The sequence below is a fragment of the Diorhabda sublineata genome, chromosome 1 (assembly GCF_026230105.1).
Source record: "Diorhabda sublineata isolate icDioSubl1.1 chromosome 1, icDioSubl1.1, whole genome shotgun sequence".
Taxonomy (NCBI): Eukaryota; Metazoa; Arthropoda; class Insecta; order Coleoptera; family Chrysomelidae; genus Diorhabda; species Diorhabda sublineata.
Window position 1 is genome coordinate 13,344,944 of NC_079474.1, and position 27,708 is coordinate 13,372,651.

At 33.6% G+C, this 27,708-nt stretch overlaps 1 protein-coding gene across 2 annotated transcripts; it reads left to right on the forward strand.

Moving 5' to 3' along the window:
- Positions 1-1,280: 1,280 nt before the first annotated feature.
- LOC130447115 (ankyrin repeat domain-containing protein 50) lies at positions 1,281-27,385 on the forward strand. 2 transcript variants are annotated; one of them, XM_056783774.1, is made up of 16 exons: positions 1,281-1,429; positions 4,698-7,130; positions 14,910-15,029; positions 15,143-15,232; positions 15,680-16,083; positions 16,139-16,329; positions 16,394-16,492; positions 18,078-18,261; positions 18,746-18,926; positions 19,821-20,037; positions 20,425-20,634; positions 21,805-22,004; positions 22,058-22,211; positions 22,291-22,477; positions 22,533-22,749; positions 24,550-27,385. In XM_056783774.1, the coding sequence occupies exons 2-15, from the start codon at positions 4,956-4,958 to the stop codon at positions 22,702-22,704; spliced, it is 4,584 nt and encodes a 1,527-aa protein (XP_056639752.1). In that variant the 5' UTR covers positions 1,281-1,429; positions 4,698-4,955; the 3' UTR covers positions 22,705-22,749; positions 24,550-27,385. The 2 variants fall into 2 exon arrangements, with proteins under 2 accessions (XP_056639752.1, XP_056639759.1); XM_056783781.1 differs by having other exon boundaries at positions 1,398-1,644.
- The last annotated feature ends 323 nt before the right edge of the window (positions 27,386-27,708 follow it).

Here is a 27,708-nt window from a genome sequence, read left to right on the forward strand (position 1 = left end):
CATATTAATAAGAAAAATAATTCAAAAAAGTAATTAAATAATAATATTTCATAATTAATATCAAACTTACCCCTGTCTCCTCATATTAATTCTGTTGTAGTAATTTGCTACCTCTCTTGGAATTGGGAAAGCAAAACAATACGACTTGTCTTTATTGAGATCGGGTAAACAACTACAAGATTTAATAGCCTTTGATGAAATATTCTGGAAACACAATTAAAAAAAAAACAAATTCGACACAAATCACAAAACTTTAATACTTAAATCACCTTTAAATCCGATGGTATATGTATATCGTATTTTTTACAATAATTGAAAGTTGGTGCGGGAATCGTATTTTTTAAATGCCCGGTATCTTCTTTTGCACAAATACAATTTGGCGAAGAAACTACTCGACAAGTTTTGTGTACTGGCTGAGAAAATGATTCTAAATCATCAATAATCATACCATAACAGCGGTCACAAAATATATCTCCTTGAAAAAGTCTAGCCGAATATTTATTCAATAAACAATTACAATTACCTGAAAAAGTTTACTACAAAATTTTGAAATAAAACGGAATATTGACAACTATTTTTGAAATCTATTTACTTCAACAATATTTGACAGAATGTAGTTACAATTTCTCTCAAAAGATGTCTTAGAAATAAATTAAAATTATTGTAAATTAAATTATGAAATAACCTGTTAATTCATATATTTTACAACAAAAATAACCAGTGTTAACAAATCATTTAAATACAATTACCATATAATTATAAAAATTCAAAAATTACAACAATTTTTAATAAATAGCTCATGCTTAAACTAAATTTCAAATTAATAAATTTTCATACATAGGTCTTCCTGACATCTAGTAGACAATATGGCTACTATCATTCGATATAATGAAGAATACTTCTTTTGTATTCGTTTAATGGATTTATTTTGTCTACATATTTTAATAAAGGTGAAAAGTTATCTTAATATATTAGTTTAGTTATTGCTAATTTCACAAGATTATTGAATATAATTTTTAAATTAATGTTATTGATAAACTCACCGCATCGAAAACAACATTTGTGCCACACTTTGGTCATTATAATTTGATCCTCGGCTCTATAAACACCACAACCACATCTCGCACAGGTCATTTTAATCGGATATTAATTATTAAAATTTCCGTGAATAGTTCCAAAATTTAAGTCAATTTACTTGAAATTTTGATTAACTAATATGACAAAATTAAAAGTCCCGCTGAACTTGTCAAAATATTACGTCCAAAGCGGCATCTAACGGTGAACTTGACTAGTAAACATTGACAGTGAATTTTGTCATAACCATGAAATAATAAAACAATCTAAAGTAAAAGTACTAATTTTCCTAAAAATACTGTGATTTATTGGTGTTTTTTTTTGTGTTCACATGACCTATATATATGTTATTTAGGTAAGTCTTAAATACTTCGATTAAGTTTATTTGATTGGATTCGCTTGGTGTGGGTGTTGTGTATCTTCACCTACAACTGCAAGACAAGTCGAAGTTATTTTTAGATTATATTTACGTTAAATGGACAGAATTTATTTACTTATTCTATTTACAATGAAAACACCGAGCACTGAAATCTGTTATCGTCACGGAAGTTCTGCAAAAATAGCTTAAGTGTGAGTTTTAGTTTTGTTTTTCTTCTCGAACTGGGTAGCGTAAATCTTTTAGTTTAGATTTCCAGTCCTTCAGTGGTTACCAGTTTAAGTAAGCTTACTGTTTTGGGAAACATATTAATTAACACGAATGTTTTTATTTGCCGCAAAGTAACCTTTTCCTTACGTGATGAGTCATATTGACCTAAAAATATTCAAATTTCATATCTTGTGTTGTTTTTTCATTGAAAATGTTTCAGTGTTTCATTAATTTTTTATTAATGAAAGCAGATTATCGCTGGTATTATATTTTTACAATAGCTTGTAATTATTAATAAATCATACATATTATTGTAAATATTTAATCTATAAGTTAGATAATATAATATATGAAGTTATAAATAATTTTTGTAGCGTACTGAACAGTATATAATCGATTTCTGAAAGATAACGTAATATATATTTATATTACCTGTCTAATTAGATAGAACTTGAAATTTAAAAGTACTAATTAACCTTAATTCATCTATGGCTTGGTACTTTATTTTATTTGTCCAAATCAGGGAGTTTTTCTTTTAAAATATCCCGATTTTAAATCAAAATGTATTTTTATTCATGAAAGTGTGAGACTAGCAACAAATTCGATCAAAAATTAAGGGTGAAAGTAATTATCATTATAAAAAGTGAAAAATACACAAACCAGTTCACAATGACTACAATTTAAGCACAATAGAAATTCACTCTCACTATTATCATGGTTATGTTTCACAGGAGTTAAATAATGATTAAAATTTATTTATGAATGATAAATAATCTTTCCAGTTATTCATAGTTGTTAGCTTGACTAGGTGAGTATCTAAATTGAAGTGTCTTTAAAGATATTTGTTAATTGTATGCAATTTTTAGAAATTTTTATGTAGTTAATTCTTATGTTATCACAGTTCTACCTTAGATAGTGTGAAAATTGAATATTTAGGTATGTAAAATATGAACAAAATGATCAATTTTTATCAAAAAAAAAAAATCAAATCAAATTTAGTCTGTAAACTTTGTGAAACACAAAGTTTCTTAGCAATAATCATATCATAATGACATGTTATGTTCCAAATTGAATCACATGGACTAGAACTAGAAGAAAAGCATGGAAAAAAATCATGTTAATAGACTGTATGATGATTAAATAGCAAATGAAGAAAGATTGTTTACCAGTAGTATAAGAAATGTAACATATCATTAAAGACAAAAGACAATAAAACTTCTAGCTAAAGAGAGAAAAAATAATTCCACTGACTGTATGCCATGATGAACATGCTTTTCTGTTATAAGAGATCTAATAAATAAGTAATGGTGCTTACAAATTCATTTTTATAAAATTATTCGGTGAAAAAGTCAAAGTGACTCCAGCAGTTTTTTCAAGCAGTGCAGCAAGTCTTTGACTGTAATTTACAACAACTCCCTCATCATAGTTGTTTGGGTATATTCAATCGTTCAACGAAGTTTCCGATTTTGGGGAAGGGAAAACAGGCATACGATGATTGAATAGCAAAGGCAGAAAGACTGGTTACCAGTAAACTTCAGGGGAGACCACCGAAGCCAGTGTAAAAGTTGGATTGTTGGTTAAACTATGATGGTGATCTTGTATATTATGGTAGATATGTAAAGATATATTTTAAATCAAAGATTACCCGTCAACAGTAGCTGACTTTGTAGCTATTGCATGATGGGGAAGAGACTCACTAATTTTGATTTCCCTCTGCAGACTGTAGTAGCTTGAAAAAAGGTACCAAAAGCAGGCTACAACTTCCTTTTGTCAATATCTAGGTAATACTGGAATGTATTCAGCTATGGAGCTACCAAATACAATATAATTTTTTTTGGTACATACTTTTCTGCAAATCGTTTAATTCTTGATGCGAGACTGCCACAAATCAAGTTCAATAACTAATTCTTTCTTGGTCTAACATTTTTTCTGTCTTCAAGTATAACTTTCACATATAAGATTGAAATATTCACTGAAGGAGTCATTATGACAAAATTATACAGTGTGTCATTGAAATATGACCAACCGTGTCCAGAGTTTTCTTAAAATTGTGACTTCTAAGGTTTAGAGGTAACAATATGGTCAGTTTTGTTTACCAAATGGAAGGTTTTCACTATTTTGCAATCTTATTTTCTGACAGATTTCAGAAGAGTTCTCTTTTGCAATCCACTAAATTAGTCAATATTATGTTATATTATATATGCTATACAGTGTGTCCCTAAAAAATGACCAACAACCCGATAGTTTTCTTAATATTGTGACTTATAAGGTTTATAAATAACAATATGGTCGGTTTTGTTTAACAAATGGAGGGTTTTTACTATTTTGTACTGCTTAGTTATTTTCTGACGGATTTTAGAAGAGTTTTCTTTTGCTATCCACTGGATTATTCAATATGATGTTATATTATATATTCTATACAATGCATCACTAAAAAATGACCAACCAAGTCTATAGTTTGCTTAAAATTGTGACGTATAAGGTTTATAAATAACAATATGGTCTGTTTTGTTTAACAAATGGAAGGTTTTTACCATTTTGTGATGCTTAGTCATTTTCTGACAGATTTTAGAAGAGTTTTTTTTTGTTATCCACTGGATTAGTCAATATGATGCTATATTATATATTCTATACAGAGTGTCACTAAAGAATGACCAACCAAGACCATAGTTTGCTTAAAATTGGGACGTATAAGGTTTAGAGGTAACAATATGGTCGGTTTTGTTTACCAAATGGAAGGTTTTCACCATTTTGTAATGCTTAGTCATTTGCTGGAAGCTTTTAGAAGAGTTTTTTTTGCAATTCACTGAAGGAGTCATTATGACCAAGCTATACAGTGTGTCACTGACTGACCTTAGTTTGCTTAAAAATATTACTTATAAGGTTTAGAGGTAACTATATGGTCGGTTTTGTTCACCAAATGAAAGGTTTTGAAAATTTTGAGATTTTTAGTTTTCTCTGTAGTTTTTGAAAGAATTTTCTTTTGCAATCCACTGAATGAGGACAATATGACGCTATGTAATCTAATTTTTTACAGATCTATTACATCACGGTATATACCATGGCAAAACGTCATCGGCACCTAAGTCAAATTAAAAAATACTACAGAGCTTGCATCAGTAGGTGAAATAGTCCTCTAACAATGTAGTTTCTCAGGATCTAATCTGTTAGTTTATATGAAATACGTAACAGAAACATTAAGACTGTATAAAAAAAGAAGAAGATTGAATTCAACGTCCTTTTAAAGACAAATAAGTATTGTACATATATTTTTTTTGTGGTACTACATTCGAATATGGCGGTCCAAGAAGACAAGAAGAAGTTTTACTGCAGGGAATGGGCGTTCCAGAAATTGGCGCACTGTTTGGACCAGAGACCAGTTTCGAAAACTTGCGGTGCATTATTATTAGGGGGTCCAGGATGTGGTAAAACGACCTTTTGCTCCGAATTATGTTGGCCTTCCCAAGGACCGGCTAGTAGACAACAGAGGGCCTTAAATAGACGCCTATTATGTTATCATTTCCTTCAAGGTCATAACGAAAAGAGTTTGTCTTTAAGCGAGTTCGTGAGATCTCTAGTAACACAGATTTTGAATCATTCCACCGAAAGTCACAAAGAGCGCAGCATAAGACGAAAATTAGCTCAAGACGTACAAAAATCGGAAGACCCTAAATTCGTTAAAAATATTTCGTACGAACAAAACCTTTCGGAAAATTGCAATTTACCTCAAGAAAATTTATATTGTAACGTCTATTCGGAAAATCTCGTATCGCCGTGTTTAGAATCGAAGAAAATCCAAGAAACTCCTCCTATACCAAGTTTACCGATAAACCCACGCACCGTAATAGCGGACGCTTATTTGGAAAAACTAAAATCGGATCCCGAAATCCAGATAGCTCTTAGAGCTAAAAACATAGAACTAAATCCGGACGATTGCCTTAAGAGAGCTCTACTATTTCCTCTACTCGAAATAGACCCTCCGAAGACTTCTCTATTCATCATCATCGATTCCATCGACGAACATTCATTCGTTTATTCGAATTCGACGCTCACTAGGTGCAAACCACGCGAAAGGACGTCGCAAAGTAAAACTATAGCGGAATTATTAGCGAATCACCATCACCTGTTCCCCCAATGGTTGTTATTAGTTTGTACGGCCAGGAAACAATCTAAAAGCATCGCGAAAATGTTTACCGGTTTTAGGAAATTGAGTTTGGACGATTTACGTAAATCTCAAGTGGTGCGCGACGTGCAGCAGTACATTCTAGCTCGGTTAGACCAAGAGAACAGTCTGCGACAACACATAAGTAGAGACACGGCCGAGATGCTCAATCAACTACACATAAAAAGCAACGGTTGCTTTTTATATTTAGAAAAAGTGTTAGACGGCGTGTCGGATAATTTCATAGTGCTTAGAGAAGTGCGAGAAATACCTGGTACTTTGAACGGTTTATATTTGTGGTTATGTCAGAGGTTATTCAACCGAAGACAATTCGCTAAAGTCCAACCGCTATTGAACGTCATATTGGCGGCTAAATGCGCTCTAAACGACGCTCTTTTATACGACATCATCAAAGTTTATAATCCTAAGATAACAGCGGAGGATTTTAAAAAAAGATATCAGCTGTTAAGGAGAGTGGTGGTGGTTTCGAAAGGGGGTACAATAAGATTATTCCATCACTCGTTCGCAGAATGGTTATTAGATATAAAACATTGTACTCAAAAATATCTGTGTAACATTTTCCAAGGACATTGTATCCTTGCTATGTACTATACTTTACACGCTAAAGTACTGAATAATCAGGAGATATACGATTACGCTTTCCATTTAACTAGAACCGAACAATATTTATCGGACAAACAAAATCAAAAATGTCCTACACTGATGTGTAAATTGACCCAAGAAAAGAACGTCGCGTTGTCACAAGGCGAAAATAGTTTAGAGAAAACGTCGACGGAAATTTATTCGGACTTGAAAGCCCTACAAGAATTAACGAAAAATTACGAAAGAGAATTAAGTCTCGATGTCGATAATTTGGAGACCAGTTTCGTTGAAACTGAAACTAGTCAAAACAATCTCGACGATTGTCAGTTTGATTTGAGTTTGACTAAATTGGAACAACAATACGAGAATATTAACGTCAAAAGTCCGATTTCCGATAAGAATCCCATTTACGCCGAAATAAAGAAACACAGAAAGAGTAAACAGCAAGTTAAAGTGGAAAACAACGATTTGAATATAAACCCTTCGCAAGATTCGAATAAAATTAGTTTGGACGTTCATACTTTGACGGTTCTTTGGTTAATTAACAGCGGATGTAACGTGGAAGAATGTCTTTTGGAAGGTAACGAAATGGCCGGTGTTAATTTCGGCGCTTTTTTACCTACCGATCAAAAAGTGTTGAAGTTACTACTGGAAGCGGGGGCAGTGGAACAGGCCGATGTTGATGGCTGCGATTACGAAAGTCAGGTGAATATAACATCAAAAATTTCTTTAAAATCTGTTTTATTTTTAATTAATTGTCTTCTGATTAGTAATTATTTTTTAAAACATGTAAAAAATTTATTCTTCAACCTATTTGGGTGGTTTCAAATTATTTTACAGCAAAAGAGACCTAAAATCAAGACAATTCCTTAAATCTTCACATGTTTTTCTTGTTAAATTATTGATAACTTTTTAAATATACATTTCGTCTCAATTTCTGTATATCAAAATACGAGATTCAAGTACGTAGCTGACCTAGAGATGGCGGTAGTTGCTTCAAAAATACCACTGTATTAGAAAATACACAATCTGTACAGCATATGTTTCAAGTTTGAAGACGCCACGTTGGATAGAAGAGTTTAAACGAGGCCGTACAATCTATGAAGAACAGCATCGCAGTGGTTCACCAAATGCTTCAGAAATGTTGAAAAAAATAGCAGACTTATTAGTGGGGTACATCGCATATTAATCGTTTCCTAACCATGGATGAAAGAACAATCAAAACAATCGACTGAAAAGGAAGAACCAGTTCAACAGAAGTAAAAAACCGTTTCACCTGAAGACAACGTCAAGGCGTCGGTTTTTTTTGGAATGCGCGCGGGATAATTCTCATTGAAAAAGAAAAAACTATCAACGTCGAGTAGTATGCGAACTTATTGCAACGTTTCAGGGAAAAAATTGAGCAAAAACGGCCGACTTTGGCTAAGAAGGAAGTGTTGCAACTAGGTTTTGGTTTCTTCTTTCGCGAGTGACCGAGCACTGAAACGCGCAGCCTTCGATCAGCAGTTTTTGAAAGACTGTTTCACTAAATCACGTTATGGCTTGTATGCGATGTTTCAGCGATGAAATCAAGCAAATACGACCGAATTTGGCTAAGAAGGAAGTGTTGCAACTAGGTTTTGGTTTCTTCTTTCGCGAGTGACCGAGCACTAAAACGCGCAGCCTTCGATCAGCAGTTTTTGAAAGATTGTTTCACTAAATCACGTTATGGCTTGTATGCGATGTTTCAGCGATGAAATCAAGCAAATACGACCGAATTTGGCTAAGAAGGAAGTGTTGCAACTAGGTTTTGGTTTCTTCTTTCGCGAATGACCGAGCACTGAAACGCGTAGCCTTCATTCAGCAGTTTTTGAAAGACTGTTTCACTAAATCACGTTATGGCTTGTATGCGATGTTTCAGCGATAAAATCAAGCAAAAACGGCCGAATTTGGCTAAGAAGGAAGTGTTGCAACTAGGTTTTGGTTTCTTCTTTCGCGAGTGACCGAACACTGAAACGCGTAGCCTTCATTCAGCAGTTTTTGAAAGACTGTTTCACTAAATCACGTTATGGCTTGTATGCGATGTTTCAGCGATGAAATCAAGCAAAAACGGCCGACTTTGGCTAAGAAGGAAGTGTTGCAACTAGGTTTTGGTTTCTTCTTTCTCGAGTGACCGAGCACTGAAACGCGCAGCCTTCAATCAGCAGTTTTTGAAAGACTGTTTCACTAAATCACGTTATGGCTTGTATGCGATGTTTCAGCGATGAAATCAAGCAAATACGACCGAATTTGGCTAAGAAGGAAGTGTTGCAACTAGGTTTTGGTTTCTTCTTTCGCGAGTGACCGAACACTGAAACGCGTAGCCTTCATTCAGCAGTTTTTGAAAGACTGTTTCACTAAATCACGTTATGGCTTGTATGCGATGTTTCAGCGATGAAATCAAGCAAAAACGGCCGACTTTGGCTAAGAAGGAAGTGTTGCAACTAGGTTTTGGTTTCTTCTTTCTCGAGTGACCGAGCACTGAAACGCGCAGCCTTCAATCAGCAGTTTTTGAAAGACTGTTTCACTAAATCACGTTATGGCTTGTATGCGATGTTTCAGCGATGAAATCAAGCAAATACGACCGAATTTGGCTAAGAAGGAAGTGTTGCAACTAGGTTTTGGTTTCTTCTTTCGCGAGTGACCGAGCACTAAAACGCGCAGCCTTCGATCAGCAGTTTTTGAAAGATTGTTTCACTAAATCACGTTATGGCTTGTATGCGATGTTTCAGCGATGAAATCAAGCAAATACGACCGAATTTGGCTAAGAAGGAAGTGTTGCAACTAGGTTTTGGTTTCTTCTTTCTCGAGTGACCGAGCACTGAAACGCGCAGCCTTCAATCAGCAGTTTTTGAAAGACTGTTTCACTAAATCACGTTAGTGCTTGTATGCGATGTTTCAGCGATGAAATCAAGCAAATACGACCGAATTTGGCTAAGAAGGAAGTGTTGCAACTAGGTTTTGGTTTCTTCTTTCGCGAGTGACCGAGCACTAAAACGCGCAGCCTTCGATCAGCAGTTTTTGAAAGATTGTTTCACTAAATCACGTTATGGCTTGTATGCGATGTTTCAGCGATGAAATCAAGCAAATACGACCGAATTTGGCTAAGAAGGAAGTGTTGCAACTAGGTTTTGGTTTCTTCTTTCGCGAATGACCGAGCACTGAAACGCGTAGCCTTCATTCAGCAGTTTTTGAAAGACTGTTTCACTAAATCACGTTATGGCTTGTATGCGATGTTTCAGCGATAAAATCAAGCAAAAACGGCCGAATTTGGCTAAGAAGGAAGTGTTGCAACTAGGTTTTGGTTTCTTCTTTCGCGAGTGACCGAACACTGAAACGCGTAGCCTTCATTCAGCAGTTTTTGAAAGACTGTTTCACTAAATCACGTTATGGCTTGTATGCGATGTTTCAGCGATGAAATCAAGCAAAAACGGCCGACTTTGGCTAAGAAGGAAGTGTTGCAACTAGGTTTTGGTTTCTTCTTTCTCGAGTGACCGAGCACTGAAACGCGCAGCCTTCAATCAGCAGTTTTTGAAAGACTGTTTCACTAAATCACGTTATGGCTTGTATGCGATGTTTCAGCGATGAAATCAAGCAAATACGACCGAATTTGGCTAAGAAGGAAGTGTTGCAACTAGGTTTTGGTTTCTTCTTTCGCGAGTGACCGAACACTGAAACGCGTAGCCTTCATTCAGCAGTTTTTGAAAGACTGTTTCACTAAATCACGTTATGGCTTGTATGCGATGTTTCAGCGATGAAATCAAGCAAAAACGGCCGACTTTGGCTAAGAAGGAAGTGTTGCAACTAGGTTTTGGTTTCTTCTTTCTCGAGTGACCGAGCACTGAAACGCGCAGCCTTCAATCAGCAGTTTTTGAAAGACTGTTTCACTAAATCACGTTATGGCTTGTATGCGATGTTTCAGCGATGAAATCAAGCAAATACGACCGAATTTGGCTAAGAAGGAAGTGTTGCAACTAGGTTTTGGTTTCTTCTTTCGCGAGTGACCGAGCACTAAAACGCGCAGCCTTCGATCAGCAGTTTTTGAAAGATTGTTTCACTAAATCACGTTATGGCTTGTATGCGATGTTTCAGCGATGAAATCAAGCAAATACGACCGAATTTGGCTAAGAAGGAAGTGTTGCAACTAGGTTTTGGTTTCTTCTTTCTCGAGTGACCGAGCACTGAAACGCGCAGCCTTCAATCAGCAGTTTTTGAAAGACTGTTTCACTAAATCACGTTAGTGCTTGTATGCGATGTTTCAGCGATGAAATCAAGCAAATACGACCGAATTTGGCTAAGAAGGAAGTGTTGCAACTAGGTTTTGGTTTCTTCTTTCGCGAGTGACCGAGCACTAAAACGCGCAGCCTTCGATCAGCAGTTTTTGAAAGATTGTTTCACTAAATCACGTTATGGCTTGTATGCGATGTTTCAGCGATGAAATCAAGCAAATACGACCGAATTTGGCTAAGAAGGAAGTGTTGCAACTAGGTTTTGGTTTCTTCTTTCGCGAATGACCGAGCACTGAAACGCGTAGCCTTCATTCAGCAGTTTTTGAAAGTACTGTTTTACAGTCTAGTACAAACCTAAAGCACGTTATGGCTTGTATGACAGTTCTACTGTGTGAGTAGATTGAGATTACTGTGTTTATATGACATGGATTGATTATCAAACATCTACTTATCTACTTCGGCTTGGTCGTATGTTCCCCAAGCCAAAAAAATTACTTATTTTGAAGTTTTTGTCTGCAGAAGATGGCACTTCTATTCGAAAGTCGTAGAAAAACATCGGACGAAAATGTTAAAAATCGTATGACAACACGTTCTGAATAAGTTCCACATTTAAAACACAGGAGTGCTGACGTCACACACACCGCCATTGTTAGCGCAAGACAGGGATCACTTTCCAAACAAAGTTTTAACTGCGTTGACGATTTATTCGTAACTTCTTTGACAAATTTTGAGAAAAAACCTTCTGGTACAAAAACACTATACATGCTAACTTTGTTTTGAAAGTTAACTATAACGTAGGGTAACAATATGACGTCCGTGACGTCACGCTCCGGTTGTCACTTTATAATGACAATGTCACATTTGACATATTGAAATCAATGTTGCCATATCTCAATATTTAAGTAGCAATCCTAGTATTTTTGATATTTTCAACATTATTCTTGTTAACAAAGTTAACAAAGTTTGATTCCAGCTGGATTATTGGATCTTCCAATTTCTAAAATCGTATCCAAACATTTCATTTCAAAATATTATTGTTTCATTTGAACTCAATATCAATGTCATTGCTACTTATCAGTATTCTATCTGTCTGTTTATTGCGTTTCCTGTCAACAGACCAATCTCTTATTTCTTTTTTTTTATTTTTGTGTGATAAATCTTTATTCGCAGCTCGTACTTTTAAGATTTACAAGTCCATAATAATATTTAAATCGAAGGTCGTTGTGCATAAATGTGCGAAGGTTAATTTTTATTAATATTTATTAAACAATAACAAATATTCGCCTGCGTGTGTGTGTGTGTCTTTTTATGTTTAATTGATTTAATTATACAATAATTGTATTCAATTAACCCAGTCATTTAGATCCGACAGATAATTTTAATAATTTGCATCTCGGTACCGCCCCTCGTTTTATTTAATTGCAGTTTTCTGAAATGTCTCAACAACTTCATAAATTGAATAATACATCGATTTAATAACATAATTAATAACGAAAATAAAAAAAAAGATGCCGTCCCAAGTGGTCGGCCATTTTGGTAATACCCCGTCTATTATGTCTCATCGATTTTGAAAATATATATTTTCGAAATCACCTGAGTATTTCGGGGAAGATTCGCACGTCAGATTGTATTGGAAAGATGACTTTATCGATATCAAAACACCGACATTTTCATGACTTTTTGAAGTACTAAAATGGAAAGTAATTATATTAGCGGCCATAATTTTAAAAACATGGTCACAATACTTTGATATCGCCACCTTATTACCCCGATCTCGATTCCATTGAACTCGTTAAAGCGTCTCTTAAGCAATACGTTTCAAATAAAAAACTCTACATTTAGATTGTGAGATGTAGAAAATTTTTAGATAATTTTTCATTATTGGAATGGAAAAGTTGCTCTTAAATGCGAAAATGATTTTTTAAATTGGGACTGAAAGTTCGCGAGCTAGCAGACATAGTAGGCATGTCAAGATGGGTGCCGCGTTTGCGCAAAATCAAAGTAATCGATTGAAAAGGAAGAACCAGTTCCAAAGAAGTCAAAAACCGTTCCATCTGAAGGCAACGTCATGGCGGCGGTTGTTTGGGGATGCGCGCGGGATAATTTTCATTGACTAGCTTGAAAATGGAAAAACTATCAACGTCGAGTATTATGCGAACTTAATGCAACGTTTTAGCGAATAAATCAAGCAAAAACGGCAGAATTTGGCTAAGAAGAAAGTGTTGCACCTAGGTTTTGGTTTCTTCTTTTTCGAGTGACCGGGCACTGCAACGAGCAGCCATCATTCACCAGTTTCTGAAAGACTGTTTCACTAAATCATGTTATGGCAACGTTTCAGGGAAGAAATTAAGCAAAAACGGCCAATTTTGGCTAAGAAGAAAGTGTTGTTTCATCAAGACAATGCGCCAGCTAACATATCTGATATCGCAATGGCCAAAATTGATGAATTAAAGTTTGAATTGCTACCCCATCCGCCCTATTCGTCAGATTTAGCACCATCGGATTACTTCGTCCTAGGCGGTCCTTGGCAGTTCTTATTATAAAAAGGTTTTACCGAACTTATTGAACATCGCTGTGAGAAGTGTATGGAGCTAAAAGGAGATAACGCTGAAAAATAAATAAATTTTTTTCCAAACTTTTGGTGTTTTCTTTGTTGAACCACAGTCGTAAACAGCAGAGCTAACTGCAGGGACGTCTTTAAAAGATTAAAAATTCTAAATTTACTCTGATTTAAACACTTTTGGAGTGTAGATAGATAGAGGACGATTTAGCAACGAATCTGGGGTTTTATTGAATTATTCAAATGGAGTGGGAGTTCAAGAACAAATTAATTTTTTCAAAAACTCGGATGTTAGAATTAAAATAGAAGAGACAAAATACATGAACAAAGGAATACTCGAAATGGTTGAAGAAAAACTTAACAAGCTACAAGATATAGCAATATATCAAATTATTATTAATCTTGATGATGATGATGATGAAATGAAAATGATATAGTGAATTCTGTGATTTTTCATCTAATAAAAGACAAAGTTTTCCCTAAAATTAGTGTTTATTCCATCTTGTCAGTGGATGTGCCAAACTATTAGTTATTTTACATTGAAAGTAAAAAGTATTGGAAAGCCTCAATTATTTTTAAATAATAATGATAATAAATTAGTTCTTCAACTAAATTAATATGTTGTAGTGAATCAACCGGTATATTATGCAAATAAAGTTAATTACCTTTTTATTTAACGAATCCGCTAATTATTTCTTTGGAAATTAACTCAATTTTGTGATATTTTTCAATATTTGTACACGACTAATTTAAACAGTGGCATGAATACCGTTTTCGGGAATTCAATGTGTCATTTTATTTGGTGTTAACAAGTTACACATTTTCTAAATTCCTTTCCTCGTAAACATCATTAACATGGTATTTTACAAACATTTGCGATATATTAAGTGTCAGGTAGCCGACTGTGTATAGTGCAATAATTAATCCATGACGTGAATATTATCATGTAAGTCATTTTCATAAATTATAATTACTTCGTATTATTAAATGTGAGGTTAAGTTCACACAGAACCAGACACTAACTAAGATAGATATACGAAGAGGTTCAGTAATTTTGTGTAAATTAATACTTCAAAACAATTTTCTTGTAAACAGGAATCTGCCATTTCATTTGTGTCAAAATTTGTACAGATTTGTAACCGTGTATCCACCACATCTTCCAGAACTGACACCGCAATCATTTTTTGGGTGAATTTATTCTAAAGTTGAGATTTTCAACTTATTGAGTTAATTGCATGAAAAAATAAAACAAAAATGTCCTTTTTTTGATAAAGAAAAGGTGCTGTAGTATAAGAACAAGGCAATTGTGAAGTTTCCGTGCTAAAAATCCATGTATCAGACTACTTTTCGCATCCTCATCCACCATGCTCTCAAGATTTAATCTCTAGTGGTTATTTCTTGTTTCTTAATTTCAATGACTATTCAATAATTTATATTCATCTATCTCACGTACCCGAAAATTACGCTACAATCACCTGCTGGGTGGTGGGTGCCGCGATTGATTAATGCCGATGAAAAGCTCGCTCGTATTAAAAAATCTCATGATTTCCATAGGAATTCAGCTTCCTCAACGCATCTATTTAGAAGGGTATTTAATAGATTTTTTTATATATAATCTATTCCTTCCCTTGATCTAACTTCTTGTTGTATGTTAATAAAAATTAATCAAAATTATAGTTGTCACTGGCTAGTACGTCTAGTGAGCCGAGTCCGGAACCATTATTCGATATACACGATATGCATGGTCAAGCTGCGCTTCACGTTGCAGCGAGATTGGGACAGGCCCAAGTAGTAAAGGTAAGTTAAAAATCACATTGACTCGATTCTGGATATCAAAGGTGACTTATCTTACAGTTTAAATATGATCCATAATTATATACAGTCGACTTGTGGAATTTCAAATGTTTCAGGTACTTTTAGAAGCAGGCGCTAACGCCGATCAAGCAGATGTCGATGGTTGGACTCCTCTTAGAGCGGCGGCTTGGGGAGGACATACAGAGGTAAGTCCACAATCTAATATATAAATGAGAAAATCTTATAAAATTTAAACTGTTTTTAACAATGGGGTGAATTTATATTACTTATTATTTATTTATTACACTATGCACTAAACTATTCACTAAATTATTCACCAATACGTAACTATTCACTGACTTTATAATTTATTTAAATTTCTTTCACTATTTCTCGATAATTAGGTTCTAGAATGTAAACAAATGGTCTCTATATAAACGGCCATAATATATTGTAATTAAAGTATAAAAACAAGCTTTTACCGTTCTCGGAAATTTTTTTCCCGGCGCGTCTACCAAATTGTACATTCTATTAATATAATAGAACAAGACCATCCTCACGATCTAGGTCAATAGACGAATTCGTATTATGAAACAACTGGAATAAGAAAAAGGACGATTTTTTCACAAAAATATGATATTTTAATTTCTTAGGTTGTCGAATTGTTGGTGAAACATGGTTGTAGTCTCGATAGCGTCGACGCCGAGAATCGAACCGCCTTACGAGCCGCCGCTTGGTCCGGTCACGAAGAAATAGTAAAAATCCTTCTTCAAAATGGAGCTAATGTCAATTTAACCGACCACGAAGGTCGAACAGCCCTTATAGCTGCCGCTTATATGGGACACGCCGATATTGTAGAACATTTACTAAATTTCGGAGCCGATATTAATCACGCCGATGCCGATGGAAGAACGGCTCTATCGGTAGCAGCTTTGTGCGCTCCGAGAACACCAGGGGCTAATGTCGTCGCGACGTTATTGGAAAGGAACGCTACCGTCGATCATAAGGATAAGGAAGGGATGACGCCGTTATTGGTGGCGTCCTTCGAAGGTCACAGGTACTATTAACATGTGGTTATGATCGATTTTTTTTTTAATTTTCAATTTTTACAGGGACGTTTGCGAACTTCTTTTGGAAAACGAAGCGGACGTAGATCATTGCGACCACGGTGGTAGAAGTCCTTTATGGGCGGCGGCTAGTATGGGACACGCTCCTGTTGTTGCTCTACTATTGTTTTGGGGTTGTTGTATAGATTCCATGGATTCCGAGGGGCGAACTGTATTGTCAGTTGCAGCCGCTCAAGGTAGAGACGCTCTAATATCTCTATTCTCTATTTATCCGTCAATATCTTTTGTTTTTTTATTTAGGTTGCGTTGAAGTCGTCAGACAACTGCTGGACAGAGGTTTGGACGAACAACACCGCGACAATTCCGGATGGACGCCATTACATTATGCAGCATTTGAGGGTGAATTTTGTACATTTAATAATAAAAATATAGTTTTAATACCCTTATTATTGAAAAAATTTGACCAACGCATTGATTTTGAAGTGATTTAATGATGATTTACTATTTTTTTGTTTTCTTTTTACCAAAATTGTATGTTCTACGGTATGACTTTTTGAATTTCCCACCTTAAACTAAAACTTTTGAATTAATTGAATGAGAATTTAAAACAAAAACGACCTTTTTTGATAAAGAAAAGGTGCTTTAGCATCAGGACAAGGCAATTGTGAAGTGTCCATGCTAAAAATCTATGTATTAGGCTACTTATATCATCCTCATCCACCATATTCTAAGTATTTACTCTCTAGTGGTTATTTGTTGTTTCTTAACCTGAAGGTATGGTTCAGAAATATCTCAGGTATGAGTTTCTTGGAGTTATTCGATACCAAAGAAGATCAAGTTGGGTTTTTGAGTTCATTGGGTCAATTTAATAAGAATTTGAAACAAAAACGACTTTGTTTGACAAAAAGAAACTACTTTTGTATGAGGACAATGCATCGGTGTAATTTCCATGCCAAAAATCTATGTATTAGCCTACTTCTGGTATCCTCATCCACCATATTCTCAGGATTTAGTCTCAAGTGATTATTTCTTGTTTCTGATCTGAAGAAGTGGCACACGAGAAATGTTAGATGATTAGTATAAAGAGTCTTAGGGAAATATAAAATGTTTTTTATATTTAAAGAAAACTTGTTGACTCTCCCTCGTAATACTATTGTAACTATTATTAATGAAAAAAAAGTTATATAACTTTTTAGAAATTTGAAAATACCAAAACCAGAGGCTTTTCGCATTAAAATATGACAACAGTGTAGCTTTTATGACAAAAACCCATGAAATAGGCTACTGCTAGCTTCCTTATCCACCATAATCTCTGGATTTAGTCTCCAGTGGTTATTTCTTGTTTTTGAACCTAAAGAAATAGGTTATAAATAACTGTTTTGATGTCATCGTCAAATATTATTTTTTTGGGTTTAAAAAATTTAGACAAACGGTATAAAGAGTCCAAGTGGAATACGTTGAAATATAAAATGTATTTTTTTAACCCCCATGATACCATTTCAACAATTGTTAATGGAAAAATTTTCAAATAACATCCAGAAAGTTTTAAAATATCAAAATTTGGTTGTTCGTTAACATTTTTCGATTCAAAAATAACCGACATTAATTGTTGTTAAAATTTTTCTACATATTAACTAGGAAACATTCAACTACTAGTTTATATAAGCTGAAATACTCTTTTGGGACCAATACTGTACCAAATACTTATTTACCTCAGTAGTGAACCTTCTTCGGCAATGAACAATGGTTCAAAACATGGAGAATGAAAATCAAATGATTTAATCCCCATTTTGAACAAAAATAATATCCTCCAATTTCCTTAAACGTCAATTCTGATGTTTTTTGAAGCCATACGGGTTATTCCATTTTCCCATGTAACTTTGCTTTTGTCCATATGATACAGTTAACGATTATTATAGAAATCGCATTATCTATAAAAGGAAACGTAAGGAACATTATGAACCATTTTTTTCTCATCATTCAGGACATCTTGATGTTTGCGAAGCTCTATTGGAAGCAGGAGCTAGAGTAGATGAGACTGATAACGAAGGAAAAGCTCCTTTAGCGTTGGCCTCGCAAGGGGGACACACGGCCTTAGTTAATTTATTCATAGACAAATATAACGCACCTGTCGATCAAAGACCTCACGATGGAAAGACTGCTCTAAGGTAAGTACTAACAAGATTAAAACTCAAATTATTATCGACGAAGATTTATTTAATCCCGTAACTTGTACCTTTCAGTGTTCAATTTGTATTGTCTCATCTACACTTTCCTTCCATATTTTTCTAGTTCCATTTTTTCAGTTCTCTTTTTCAATAATTATCCTTCTTGAACTACTTTTTTTTTAATATTTCATTTACTAATTAAGTTTTAATTCTTATTAACCTTCTTAATTATTCTATCTAAGTTTCTACTGGTTTTCCATATTATATTGCCTCAATATAATCTCTTGTCTTTTGGTTTTTTTGTTCTACTCCCAACTTCCCGGTACCTTCATCAGATATTGTATAAGGGCTCCAGTCACTTTGATACCTAATTCTTCCACCGTATCCTCAATTTTTTCTATCTTTCTCAACTTATACTACAGTTTTTCTTCTTTTTTATCAAAGACCATGTCAAAGGGTAATTTCAAATTAATTATATTTACAGATTGGCTGCTTTAGAAGGCCATTATGATATAGTCCAAATACTGGTTTCCAATGGTGCTGATATGGACTCCAAAGATGCCGATGGTAGAAGTACCCTGTATGTATTAGCTCTGGATAATAGATTGGCAATGGCAAAATATTTTGTACAACAAGGTGCTGATGTAGAAACCAGAGATTTGGAGGTAAAATATTAAATAAAAGCAGATTTTATTCACCAAATTAAATTATGTAGAAAAAATAACTGCAGCAAATGGATAAATAATGGAAAATATTCAATGAATTTTTTTTATTTTTGAACATAATTATTAAATATTTGTCTTGTACTATTCTTCTCTATTTCTCGTTCCACTTTTCCATGTTTTGATCTCAGAAGTACCATGGATAAAGGATTAGTCTGTTTAGGACATCGTTTGATTTAGAATTGTCTTTTTCCACTAGTTTTCTCCACTTTTCTTCATTGTTAACTCTGCTGTATATATATATTTGTCTTTTTAAACCTAGTGCTAAATGTATACTGGTATCTTATTCCTTTATTTTTACTATTATTCTCCATTCGTTTCTATTTCTGGTACCACCTTTCCATGTTTTGATCCCGGAAGTACCGTGAATAAAGTATCACCCTGTTTAGGACCTCGTTTGATTTAGAATTCGCTTTTTCCACTATTTTTCTCCACTTATTTTGACTATTATTCTCCATTCGTTTTTATTTCTCATTCCACCTTTCCATTTAGTGACATTTATGGTTGTTAAATTTTCCAAATTTTGGTTTTTCCTCTCATGCCTTGATCAACCTTTACATGTTTTCTCTATATGGTTCCTGTCTATACATTTCAACTTTTTACAGTTGTATATCAATAAATTGAGTTCCCTATTCTTCTCCATTCTTCTGTCTTAATTCTTCCATATATATTCTCAGAATTTTTCTTTTCCACTGTTTTACAAGCTAATGTACTGCAGATTAAGAATCTAGAATCTCGTTTGATATCGAATTCATTGGGTCATTTGATCTACTATACTCTACGTCATTCTGAACATACTGTATATTTCATATTGGATTTAATCTTTTATATTTTTAGGGTCGGACGCCTTTACATGTGTCATCTTGGCAAGGACACACGGAAATGGTATCACTTTTATTAACTTACGGTAAAGCACAAGTAGACGCTTGCGATTTAGAAAATAGAACGGCATTACATTCTGCCAGTTGGCAGGGTCACAGCGATATTGTTAAAATGCTTTTAGAACATGGAGCAATGCCCGATCATACTTGCAACCAAGGAGCCACAGCTTTAGGTAAGTTATTTAAAATTTCTTTCGTTCCTTATAAACATTTTCCTTCTCTTCTTCACTCATCTACTGGCGGCTTCACCAATGATTTTTTTTTATTTATATTCCATATCCATGTATGTTGCCATTTTCCTTGGAGAATCATCACCCATTGATCTGGTTCCAAATATTTTGCCATCCGCTGGTACAAAACTGGACGGATTAAAAGACAAACTTAACTTAATTCAGTTAAATTGAATTCTTCAAATATCTAGTAGATTCGACCCGAAAAGCATCATATGGTGGTATCGTTATTCATTTTTGTCACTTAACTGAATTATGGAAAATCTTTCCACATACCAATATTGTTGCTTCGTTCATTAAAAAAAATGTTTATTCATCAAATACTTATAGGTATAGCGGCTCAAGAAGGTCACGAACTGTGTGTGGTGGCATTACTGGAACATGGTGCAGATCCAAATCATTCGGATGCATGTGGGAGGAATGCATTGAGAGTTGCCGCCAAATCGGGGCATAGGGGAGTAGTAAGACTGCTGGAAGAGTACAACGCTAGATCACACAAAGTGGCGCATACAAGTAGTAGTGCCAATTCTATTACCTCGGGTAAGAGTCATCGATAACAGTTTCTTATGATGTATATACATTAACTTTTTGAAAGCAAATTGTAAGACCAAGTAGTTAATTGATTGGGTGTACCAAATAATGAAGAAGCCGACAGCTTTGCCAAAGAGGAGCAACGATTCCATATTTTGGACTAGAATTCTATTGAACTGAACATGTGGTTAAAAGATTAGATGGAGTTTTACTAGAGACACACTCCAGGCATAAGATAATCTAAAGGAGTCATAACTTTTTCTCGAATTGTCCAGAAACGACATTACACTGGTTACTGATCCATCAAATACCATCTTAAGATGATGGTCACAGCAGAGGGCTACACCTGTAGATTCTGGGAGCAAGCCAAAGAGACAGTAGAGCAATTACTCTGCCCATTTCAGCAAAAATCTTGGTTACCTCGAAGGAGTAGTTTTAAGGGACAGAAAACCCTAGAAAAATGGATTTCTTTGGGAGGAGTCTACGTATTTTGGAGACAGAACAGTGACAAGCAAAGTCATATACAAAATATCCTTTTAGGTATAATTACAGAGCAGCTGGAAGACAAAAACGACTTCCCAAACTATTCTAATCTAAGATATTTTGATATTGTTCCTACGATCATTATGAGATTATTATGGGAAGTCGTATACCATGAGCTTGGCTAAAATTAAGAAACCTGGTCCTCTCTGACTAGTCACTTTTTATAGCAGGAAATCTTTCTATAGATAAAATAGGCATCAAAAAGGACTTTACGACGATACTAATAAAGAATAATGACAGAGGGATACACCACCGAATTAAAACTCAGATGTCTCAAAAAAATAGCCCAAAAGGTGGTACTAAGGTTTTTGGGACTGGTACCAAAACTTTCATCATCCATGTGTCTTACAAGCAGAAATATTTGCAATTGAAAGATTAGTGAGCTCTGAGGTCGTCAACTCGAAGGTAATCCTAAAGAAAAGGAATAACAGAGAAAGTTGGGTTCCTTGGGTATCATTCCCGATGAAAAGTTCCCGAACCGTTAAAATGTTTTGGACAAGATACCTGTTGTAGTACAGATCTAACATCCTTGAAACCAGTACATGTACTGGATTAAAGTCGAGAGCTGTAAATATCAAAAAGATTTCTGGTAGTTGTATATATCTATTTTTGTTACTAATTATTTATTATTTTCAGCTTCAACTGCAGAAACTAAACCATCCTGCGCTATTCTATATCCTTCCGGAAGTACAGGAGACTGGTCTGATCAGCAGAGGAGATCGATGGTATCGTTAGGAAATCACAGTTCTAATTCAAAGTCTAGTTCCAATTTGACTGGATCGAGTCAGTCAAGTAGACACGGAGATAGACAAAGAGAAACCGTACAAAATACTCAGGTAATTAATTATGGAGTAAATTAATTTCGATAATTTAAGAATATTTTTTGTAGCCCATGTCGTTTACGCAACAACTTCAACAGTGTACCAGAGGTGGTAAAACCAGACCTCTAAGTAAACTGCTGTCGCCTTTACAAAGTGAACCTCAGAGTCCTATTTATGCATCACCTCCTTTAAGTCCTGTTAATGATACTCCCAATGTTTTCGGTAAGTTTAGGCCCTCCAATTAGTTATGAACAATAAAAATCGTTTTAAACAATTATATTTCCTCTAATTAAATTTACAGATTCCTTCTTAGGCGCAATGAATATATACCAACCGGTTTTGAGACACAATAATTTCGCTAAGGCTCCTGATACTCATTTCGCTCGCGATACTCACATGAGAATCATTTTGGGAAATACGAGTAGTTCGCCTTTTAGCAAAGACAAAAAACCGGAACCTGTACAGGAAGCTCCAAATTCCAAATCAAGGTAATCGAATATGAAATTAAACCACAATTGAAATATAATTTCACATGTTTTTTAGTAATCACAAACCAAAAAGGAATGGAATAGTAACTAATCCAGCTTTAAGACTCGTCGCCAACGTGAAAAACGGACTCGATACCGCGGCGGCGAATTTACGAAAATCCACATCGGGAGCTAATCCCGCTTCCAAGACGAACAGTTTCCATTGGCGCAAGGAGACACCTTTGTAGAAAACAAAAGGATTTAATGCGCCAACAACTAGTCAATATATAACGGTAAGTATTACACCATGGTCAATGTCCAATTGGCGTCCATAACCCATTCTTGGAGTTGCTAAGACACACTTAATATGAAACAAGATAAGACACATAGATGGATTTTCTGCCTCTATTATCAAAAAAACTACTTCAATTAAACAGGCGCGAAATTCGAGTAGTGACTGGCTTTTAACTGGACATGGTCATCTAAGATGCATCAGCATTCGAACAAGTACAGTTCAAACACACAGTTTGCCTGACAATATCAAAAAGGTGCTTGATTGATGTTCAAATTGAATGGGAAGAAGCATAATGAATTCCAATTTTGATATCAACTTGAATAGTCTTCTTTGAAGTCTACTATCATTTTCAATACTTGTTCTTTCTCTTATTAGAAGACTATGTTTTGATTTTTCAAAAAAGTTGTGGCTTTAACTACAAACTCTCACGGTCTCACCTGCAGTCTACTCGTATTTGGTCACACTTTTTTTATCATTTTTACAGACTATTTGATAAAAATGATCTTTGAATGCTGTTTTCATTGTCCAGGTGCATCTTTTTATATCTGGGATATGAGATATTCTTCTTATTTCACATCTCCTTGTTTTAATCACTTCCTGTTTCATTGAACATAATGTTTTCATCAAATTGTCGATTAAAAGCTGTTTAGTAGCCGGTAACTCTGTCCTTGTGAATCTAACATAGGTTTTATTTATATTTTTAATAGGGTTTCGTCCCTTAAAAGTAAATTTTTCCATATTATGTCTCGGACGAATCTCAATATAATAGCAGATGCTACTGTAGGTGCTTTTACTTCTAATTTCAGATTCCCATGGCTTATTCTTCTTCTTATTTTCATATGTTGTCTTGTTTATATAAGATGGTCTTCCTTCAAGTCTACTGGTATTCCATATGACTTCTTTTGTCATTTTCACAACTCTATCATCGCCCATCTTGTGAAAAGAATCCTTAAGTGCTCTTTTTCGAATCTATGTCAATTTTGCTATATTTGGCATATTAGATATTGTTTTGATATCATCATCCCTTGTTCTAACTGTTTTGTACAGTCATTGGTTATAAATTTTCAAGTTAATTTCTTTATTAAAAGCTGTTTAGTAGTTTTGTTTGTTGTTAGTTTTTTGTTTTAACCTCAATATCATAGCAGATATTGTTGTTATTGCTTTTAATTCTTGTTTCAGATTACCATAACTTGTTCTTCTTATACAATTTTTCATTCAATATGGTCTTCCCTCAGTTCTACTGGTATTCAGTCTCTTCCTTTATCATTGTAACATCGTCCATCTCATAAAACTGACCTTTGAAAGCTCTTTTCCGAGTCCAAGCCCACCTTCCTTTTTTGTTAAGAATTTGCGGTAACTGTTGGAGATGTAACCACTACCACTATCTTCTGCAGGCAGTCCAGGTTTATATTACTACATCTGGAACACCAGGTATTGTTCAGATATCAACGTTTCTTGTTTTAATTGTTTAGTACTGTTATTTAATGAAACTTTTTCATCTAATTCGTTCTTAAAAGCTATATCCACCCCTTGTGGACCTTTCTATTCTTAGAAAAATATTTTTCCATATTAATATTTCGAAGGAATCTCTATAACGTAGCAAATTTTGTTATTTGTGCCTCAAGTACCAAACACATTCATTCATGATTCAGTTCCCATACTTGAAAATATATTTTTCTTTATTACATCTTAAAGGAGTTTGTTGTTTGGACTTAGACCTTCAAAATCTGGATTCTTCAATCATTATCATCAATAATTAATTTGTAATTACTTAATAAATTGTTTTTTTTTGTTGTAGGTTTTAAAATCGACTTTAAAAATAAAATGAACAATGCTAACGTATAACAACACTCACCTAGTCTTAAATATATCAAAGAAATAATTTTTAATAGTGATTAATTTTACAATAAGTTTTTTATGTTTAACTTCCGCCCTCTTCTATTTTTTTATACAAGATTTTTCAAAATATTATTTACTTGTACTCCAATAACAAAAGCCATGAAATAATCTGGAGTGGTAATGTTTAATAGGTTTAGATGGTTCTAGTAATGATATCTTTGGGATACCCAGCACCCGTGATTCTTGTTTGGATTGTTGGACTACTCTCGTGCTCTCAAAATTATATGGTAAATCGTTAGACTTGATTTTTCCATATCCTGTGAACAGTTTTTGCATTTTCTTACTTCCAGTTGATCTTAAAGATCCATTGTTGGTGCTACTTGCTATGGTTCACGCTAGAAATAAAAAGGCACAATAAATTATGTATATGTAACTGTATACTTACTTTTGAATCACCCTATAAATCTAACTGGAAAAAATAAAACAAGCACAATAACTTTGAACCTTAAACTGTTGAATTAGTTCAATTTTTCTGTAATTCAACTTCAAATTTTGAAAAATCTTGTATATGACTACTATTCATATACATAGTGTCCGAAAAATCTCGTACCAAATGCAAACTAGTTTCTAGATGTATAATTTTATCCGAAAGTTCATTCTAGAAAATATTTTTCTAATAACTTTATGGTAAATTTTTTTCAAAAACTGCTCAATAAACTGGCCTTCAAACCCCCGTATTTATTAATAAAGTTAGATGGACATCACATCTACTATCTGTATTTTACATTTGACTGGAGAGTTTTGGACACCCTGTATATATATTTCGTTCGGCCTATGTTATAATTCAACGATGTATCATAATTTTTTCGATAAATACGTTTGACTTTTGTGATAGCTTAGTGTTTAATAATAAGTAATTAAGTATTCTGTAAATTGTTTGAAAGGCGTTGATTAGGGTGTTTTTGTAGTGGTTTTTTTTAATTGATAATGGATTACTGCCGATCTAATATAAAAATGTCTGTCATAACGATAATAAAATATTCAATATCAACGTTTAAAAATTATTATTAACATAATTAGAAGCATCCAGTATAAGAAATTATCCCCGAACATATTTTATTATAACCAGGTACTAATTTTTTGTCAAAAGTTGCATTTATTCGTTTTTTTTTTGATACATTATAGAAACTAGTGTATTTATAATCGAAAAATAGTTTGAAAAACCGTATTTGGTTGGAGTAAAATTCAAAATCTAGTTAAAAATTTGATAAATCAGACATTTGAAATTTGTTGCAAAGTCAACTTTTTCAAAAATTTTGTGTTTTTTTCTCAATTTTACATTAACGATAATCAGAATATAGCTTTTGTTAGCTTTGGGCACATTATGTGATTTGATTGGACATTTCATATGAGAATTCCAAACTTATGAAGGGAAATTTACAATCTTTCTCTTGAACTTTTAAATACATAATTAAATGGATAATTCGAATGTGTAACATCTTATTTTCTCCAAAATTAAAATAACTTTTATGGTCTTCCATTTTCGTTTAACCTTGGCAGGCTTTGGTCTGTGTTGTACCATTTTTACCTATAACTTCCTATTGTACCTATTTCTCCCACTATCTTCTGCTTTTGCCTTTCTACTCAATTATCCTAAAACTTTTTATCTTTAGTCCTTTTTATGTTTGTTGTCTTCTTCATATTTAATGATTTTTTCAGTCGTCTCACCAATTCAGTTATTTCTTGTTGATTTTTTTGTATTCTTAGGTATTTCATTCTGTTATTTCTATTTTTGTCTCAATTTGCCCTCTAATTGTCAAATTTACTATAGCATATGTTTATTTTTCCATTTTCATATCTATATCTACATTTTTGTGTCACATATTTTGGTAATATTTGATCGGCAGTTATTTGAGTTGTAATAATACCAATATGAAAAGTTCTCTAATAAAACTGATGAGTAATATTTTAGGGCAATATGAATTTTTTGTTGCAAATACCTACAGTTTGCCAAGTAGCTTTATAAATTTTGATAAAGTATCCAGATATTCTATTTGTTCAGTAGGATCTCAATTAAATATTTTTTATATTCGTCATTATTAGTTTATAAGGATAAAATTAACTTCCGGGTCTAGTTGCAGGATTCATATATCGAATTTTGTCGCTATTTACATCACAAATATTACATATTTTCACAATCGCTAAAATTTATAAAAAAAAAAAATAAAAAATTGCGCATTTTCACTTGGTGTATTCGAAAACAAATTAAAATACCGATTTGTTTACAGTACACACAATATTCCCATCGTCTTACTTTTTTTCTCTTCGAATGTGATCTTTCTATTTAAATATTTTGTTATGTACTGGGTGAGTCAAAGAGCAACCTGTTTGAGGCCTTTTTGTCTTTTTTGAGCAAAATTTCCCCTTTCTCAATTTATTATTATTGGTTATTCCTAAAACTAGACCTCGAGATCAATAATCAATTTAATTACCAATGAGTTATAACAATCGTGGAATATTTTTTTGTAATTATTTTTGTAAATTTTTTTTATTTATTAAAAATGTGTCCTAAACTAGTTTACATTTGAACAGATTGGTCTAATTTTGTTTTCTGAGACGTCTGTGTTCAAATGTAAGTTCAGACCACTATTGGGGTAGAACCCCTTTATATCAATTAATATTATATGCCTTTTGTATTTACATAAAGCTTTAGTTTTATACAGTTTTAAAACTTGTGCACTGTATATGTTGAAACAGTATTAAATAAAACTATTTAAAATATATATAACAATAAACTTCTGTTTTTCGATTATTTCCCTAACATGTAAAAATTAGTCAAAAACTAAAGTGGCTCATGAAAATTTCGATATTTGACTCTGAATGTTCCTATGAAGGTAGAGGAAACTCCTTCTATGCCTTTTTTATTTTAATCTTGTTAATAAGACAAAATATAGCAAAAAAGTCATCAAAAATGAGAAAAATGTTCCAATGAAGGTATTGGAAACTTTTTGTACTTTATTTTAATCTTGCCGAAAAAGACAACATACTACAAAAAAAGTAATTTTTGGTTCATTTTTTCTACTAAAAACTCAATTTTAGAAGGTAAAAAGTAAATCTT